Here is a 6,139-nt window from a genome sequence, read left to right on the forward strand (position 1 = left end):
CTGGAAAACATATTTTCCTGATTATTGAAATAGGTCTAACCATGTAGCCAGTGTTAGAAGCGCATATAACTTGTATTTTTATAAATGGAACTTACCTGGCAGTATATATATATATATATATATATATATATATATATATATATATATATATATATATATATAGCTATAGTCTCTGACGTCCGGCAGAATTTTTCAAAACTCGCGGCAACCGCCGTGTGGTGGTTGTGTGGTTAGGTGGTTAACAACCCTTATAGGGTGGTACTTGGAATCATTCCCGTTTTCTGTTCCTCAGATCATCTCTGGCGGATGGACTGACAACATCGTTGGTCCGCCATTAGAGTTTTTCGTTTCGCTTTCCCTCTGTTGCTGTACAGGACTTATTTTTGGTGAAGTACATTGACTTGGGGGTTTGGCAATCGTGTTTGTGTTTATTCTGTTATTATTGATTTGTTCAATATGAGTGAGAAACTTCATTTTCGTGTGTGTGTAAATGAGGAATGCAAGGTGAGGTTACCGAAAGTTTCGGTAGACCCTCACACTGTTTGTTTGGGTTGCAGGGGTTTTGATTGTGCGCTTGATAAAAGGTGCAAGGAATGTGAGATTTTAAGCGAGAAAGAATGGTTAGATATGAAGCGCTATGTGCGCAAGTTAGAGTTAGATAAAGCCAGGAGGGCTTCGAGATTTAAATCTAAATCTGCTAGTGAAGTTAGTTTAGATATTTCTATTGATCCATTAATTAATTCCTCTGTAAAAGTTGAACCTTCTCCTGAGGTAGTAACTCCTGCCCTTATACAGGAATGGTATCGACGGATGACCCTCGGTACGCCAGGATGGAGACCGAGTTGAAGGCTATTAAAGATCAACTTTCAGCCTTGATAGGTAAGAGTGAGTGTGATTAGTGCTAGTGAAAGTGCAGTGGAGGTGGCGACTGATCGAACCTGTCACTACCCTAGGTCTAGACCTATACCAAGCTCCCACCACCAAGGGAGAAGGTACGTCGACGGCCGCAAGGGAGTGAGAGGTATGTATCCTCGGTCAGCTGTCTCCTCAGACAGTCCTGTTGCATCTTCCCAGGCTGTTCTTGACCGCCATGGAAAAGGCGTGTCGAAAGTGATGGGGTCCTCCCCTCGCTCTTCTCCCAGACGAAAATGGCAGTATGAGGCTTGGAGACTGACCAAGAGGAGGTGGAACCCTACTGACCAGACCTGTTCTCGCTCTCCCTTATCAAGTAGCCCCGAACCTTGTCCTTCTGAGGATGACTTGGACACCGTTCCAGTGAAAAGGCCAAAGCCTAGAGATGGAAGTGAAGAGAGACTGTCGAGAGATCCTTCTCCTACAACAAGCGCTACTCGGCAGCCATCGCCTTCGGAACCGCAGGATCCAACAGCAGTCACGAAGTCTTTTATGACTGTTATGCAGAAGCTGCTGTTTTCTCTAGTACAAGCTTTTAGCCGTCCTTTCCCCCAGTCGGACAGATGTAAAGACGCCTCTTTACCTATTAAGAAATTGGCCTCTAAGAGGGAACGGAGTTCCTCTCCCAGGGAACCGTGACAAAATTCGTCTAAGGCGCTGTACCACGCTGCTTCTTCATCGACACGCCTCCAAAACGCTAGCGATTCTCGACATCAGGACTCTTCCGTCTCTCGCTCGCGATACCAGGACGAACGCAGCTCTCGGCGCAAGGATGCTTCTAGCTCTCGGCGCCAGGACCCATCTGCCTAGCGCCTCGAGGACACTTCTAGCGCTCGGCGCCAGGACGCTTCCAGCGCGCGGCGCCAGGACGCTTCCAGCGCGCGGCGCCAGGACGCTTCCAGCACGCGGCGTCAGAACGCTTCCAGCACGCGGCGCTAGGACGCTTCCAGCACGCGGCGCCAGGACGCATCCAGCCCTCGCCAACAGGATGCATCCTACGATTTGCTTCTCTCGGATGCAGGTGAACCTTCAGCCCAAAGGGACACTGAAGTGGAAGTAGGACAAGATCTTGAGGATGTTTCAGAGGATGAAGATAAACCTGCTAACGAGGCTGGGGATTATAAGGTTCTCTCTCGCTCCCTCCTTGAGCTTTATGGGGAGGAGTTTCAACTGCTGCCCCTCGTTCTCCTCAATCGCAGTTTAGCAGGAAGAGGGCCAAAAAGCAGTCGGCTTTCATCAAAATGAAGCTATCCATCTCTGCTAGGAAGTCTCTCGCTAGAGTTGATGACTGGCTGAAGGAGCGGAGGCAAGCGGTAAAGACCACCTTCTCTTTTCCACCAGCTCGACTTGCATGTGGTACGAGACTGGAGAACCTCTAGGCCTGGGAGTGCTTGCCTCCTCCCAGGGGGACTTCTCTGGGGTTGTTGACTCTGCTAGGAAGCATGCCCTTAACTCGGCAAAGGTAATGTGGTCCATGTCTGAGCTTGACCACCTCATCAAGGGGATTTTTCGATCCTTCGAAGTCTTCAGTTTTTTGGACTGGTCTCTAGGTATGCTGGCCAGGAAGACCAAACGACTGGAGGAAACAGAATACCTTACTAGTATTATGGCATGCATGGACAAGGCTCTTAGGGACGGGTCAAATGAGTTGGCTTCCCTATTTTCGGCTGGAGTTTTGAACAAGAGGGCCCTGTTATGTTCTTTCGCTTCCAGAGCAGTGATGGTCGCGTAGAAGGCTGAGCTCCTTTACACCCCTCTCTTGAAGCATCTTTTTCCTGAGTCCCTTGTCAGGGACATAACCCTTTCGCTTGCGCAAAAGGCCACACAATACCTCCTGTCATGCTCTGCAAGAAAGCCTTTACCAGCAATTCCTTCGTCTCTGAAAAGAGAGGAGAGGAAATTTCAGCAGCCCTTTCGAGGTATAGCTCCTTCGAGAACGGACTTCAGGGGAAGAAGGCAGGAGACGGGCAGTAGAACGAATAGAGGTTCGTTCAGATTCCGCTCCAAGAAGCGAAGTTCAAGTCCTCCAGACAGCGGTAGGAGCAAGACTGTCACTTTTTTGGCAGGCTTGGAAGAAAAGAGGGGCGGACGCATGGTCCCTCTCGGTCATCAAGGAGGGATGCAAGATCCCCCTCTCGAAGAAGCCTCCACTTTCAAATACTCCTCTAGCCTTAGTGGCTCAGTACTCGGATGCAGTGAAACAAAGGGCCCTACTAGACCTGGTGGACCAGATGCTGGAGAAGGGAGCAATAGAGCCAGTTCTGGAACTATCCTCCCCAGGTTTCTACAATCGCCTGTTTCTGGTACCCAAGAATTTGGGCGGATGGAGACCCGTTCTGGATGTCAGCGCTCTGAACATCTTTGTGGAAAAGACAAAATTTACCGTGGAGATGACTCAGTCGGTGCTGGCAGCAGTATGTCCAAGGGACTGGATGGTGTCTCTGGATTTACAGGACTCTTATTTTCACATCCCCATCAATCCAACTTCAAGGAAGTACCTGAGATTCATGATCCAGGGCAAGTGTTTCCAGTTCAAGGCCCTTTGCTTCAGCCTCAGCACTGTTCCTCAAATCTTCACCAGAGTAATGGCGAACGTGGCAGGATGGCCTCATCAAGAGGGGATAAGAGTATCTCTATATCTGGACGACTGGTGAATGAGATCCCGATCGCAAGAGAAATATCTGGAGGACCTACGCAAGACTTTCATGATGGCTGAAGAACTGGGTCTCGTCATCAACAAGAAGAAATCTCAGACTGAACCGAGTCAGACTATTCTTTATTTGGAGATAGTTCTGGACTCAGTTCGTTTTCGGGCTTCTCCCTCCCAGGAGAGGCAGACCAGGTGCCTCGAGAAGGTTCAGGAATTCTTGGAGAGATAGAAGTGCTCAGCGAGGGATTGGATGAGTTTGCTGGGAACCCTCTCCTCGCTTGAACAGTTTGTCTCTTTGGGAAGACTGCACCTCAGACCTCTTCAACACTTCCTATCAAGAGTATGGAACAGGAAGACTCAGGAGGACTCCTTTTCCTTCCTCATTCCAGCAGAGATCAAGGGTCATCTGCTTTGGTGGCTGGATCCAGCTTTGTTAGGAGAAGGAATCTCCCTGTGGAGGAAGAACCCAGACTTAGTGTTGTTCTCAGATGCCTCGGAGTCAGGATGAGGAGCAACACTAGGAAGCTAGGAGGTCTCAGGCTCTTGGGAAAAGGAACAAACCGGATGGTACATCAACAGGAAAGAGTTGATGGCCATTCTGTTAGCACTGAAGGCCTTCAAAGACTCAGTGTCAGGGAGGATAGTGGAGGTCAATTCGGACAACACCACGGCTCTATCTTACATCAGAAAGCAAGGGGGAACTCACTCTCTGTCCCTGTTCGAAACAGGAAAAGAGCTCCTTCTGTGGTCGAAGGAGAACAATGTAGGACTTCTTACAAGATTCGTGCAGGGACAGAGGAATGTAAGAGCAGACATGCTTAGCAGGAAAGGGCAAGTTCTTCCCACAGAATGGATCCTCAATCACCAGGTCTGTCAGAGTCTGTGGAAGTTATGGGGGAGACCTTTAATAGACCTTTTTGCCTCCAATCAAAACAAAAGGATCCCCAACTACTGCTCTCTAGTCCCGGACGAGGAGGCAATAGCAGTAGATGCCTTTTTGATGGATTGGACGGGGATGGACACCTATGCGTTCCTCCTGTTCAAGATCATCAATCTGGTCGTCAGGAAATTTGCTCTCCTCGAATCAGGAAGAATGATCCTGGTACCTCCATTCTGGCCAGCAAGAGAATGGTTCACAGAAGTGGTGGACATGTTGGTGGACTTTCCAAGAAGCCTTCCTCCATGTCCGAAGCTTCTCAAACAGCCCCACTTCGAGAGGTATCATCAAAACCCCCTCGCTCTTCAACTAACTGCCTTCAGACTATCGAGAAGCTTGTCAGAGCGAGAGGTTTTTCTGCGCAAGCTGCAAGAGCTATCACCAGAGCGAGGAGGGTCTCTTCGCAAAGAGTCTACCAATCTAAGTGGGAAACTTTTAGGGCTTGGTGTAAGCAGCACAAAGTTTCCTCAACCACTACCTCTGTGAGCCAAATAGCTGATTTTTTGTTGTCCCTCAGACACGATGCTAAACTAGCCGTATCCTCCATTAAAGGATATAGGAGTATGCTCTCAGCTGTCTGTAGGCACAGAGGCATAGATTTAACTCAAAATAAAGACTTGCAAGATCTCGGGAAGTATTTTGAAACAACTAAGCAGTCTCAGTTAAGACCCCCAGCTTGGAATCTGGATGTGGTTCTGAAGTTCCTATGCACCAAGAAGTTCAAACCCATCTCTCAAGCGTCTCTTAGAGACGCTACTAAGAAAACCCTCTTCCTGATGGCTCTGGCCACAGCAAAAAGGATCAGTGAAGTTCACGCTATTGAGAAGCAAGTGGGCTTTAACCAGAATGGAGCAGTATGTGCGTTGAGGATTGACTTCCTCGCCAAGAATGAAAATCCATCAAAACCCTGGCCGAGGACTTTTGAGGTTCCTAACCTCTCTAATGTGGTGGGCCAAGAGCAGGAGAGGCTCCTCTGCCCAGTTAGAGCTCTCAGAGCATATTTATCTCATACTAAGAATGTTAGAGGCCCATCTAATTCCTTATGGTGCTCAGTGAAAGATCTGCAAAAGCCCCTTTCAAAGAATGCTTTATCATTCTTCCTAAGGAAAACAATAAGAGAAGCTCACCTCTTGTGGGAGGAGGAGAACTTCGGTCTTTTGAACGTAAGGGCTCACGAGGTGAGAGCTATCACTACTTCACTGGCATATCGTAAGAATATGTCAGTTAGACAGATTATGGATGCAACGTTCTGGAGAAGCAACTCTGTGTTTGCCTCTCATTACCTCAGAGAGGTAAGAGTGAATTATGAAAGGTGTTACACCTTGGGCCCATACGTAGCTACGGCTTCTGTTTTAGGCAAAGGAGTTACTACCTCCCCTCAACCTTAACTTTTGTATGTATATGTATGTGTATGTATATGTGTATATATGTATATGTATGTGTATATGTATGTGTATATATGTATATGTATGTGTATATGTATGTATATATATATATATGTATGTATATGTATGTTTTGCTTATGTATTTATATAGATAAGGCTACCGTGTTTTCATATAAATAAACTGTACTGAGAGTAAAAAAAAACAAGAATTTACCTACCACCAGAAATGATCCTTTTTGGCAGGTGTCTAATGAG

The 6,139-nt window shown here is 47.5% G+C and overlaps 1 protein-coding gene across 1 annotated transcript; it reads left to right on the top strand.

The window, feature by feature from the left end:
• Positions 1–4,690: 4,690 nt before the first annotated feature.
• Positions 4,691–5,851, top strand: LOC137654795 (uncharacterized; the record flags this gene model as incomplete). Its single annotated transcript, XM_068388749.1, has 1 exon — positions 4,691–5,851. A coding segment is annotated over exon 1 (1,161 nt), but the record flags the coding sequence as incomplete, so codon positions are not given.
• Positions 5,852–6,139: the final 288 nt, after the last annotated feature.

This window comes from Palaemon carinicauda, chromosome 15 (assembly GCF_036898095.1).
Source record: "Palaemon carinicauda isolate YSFRI2023 chromosome 15, ASM3689809v2, whole genome shotgun sequence".
In the NCBI taxonomy this organism is placed as follows: domain Eukaryota; kingdom Metazoa; phylum Arthropoda; class Malacostraca; order Decapoda; family Palaemonidae; genus Palaemon; species Palaemon carinicauda.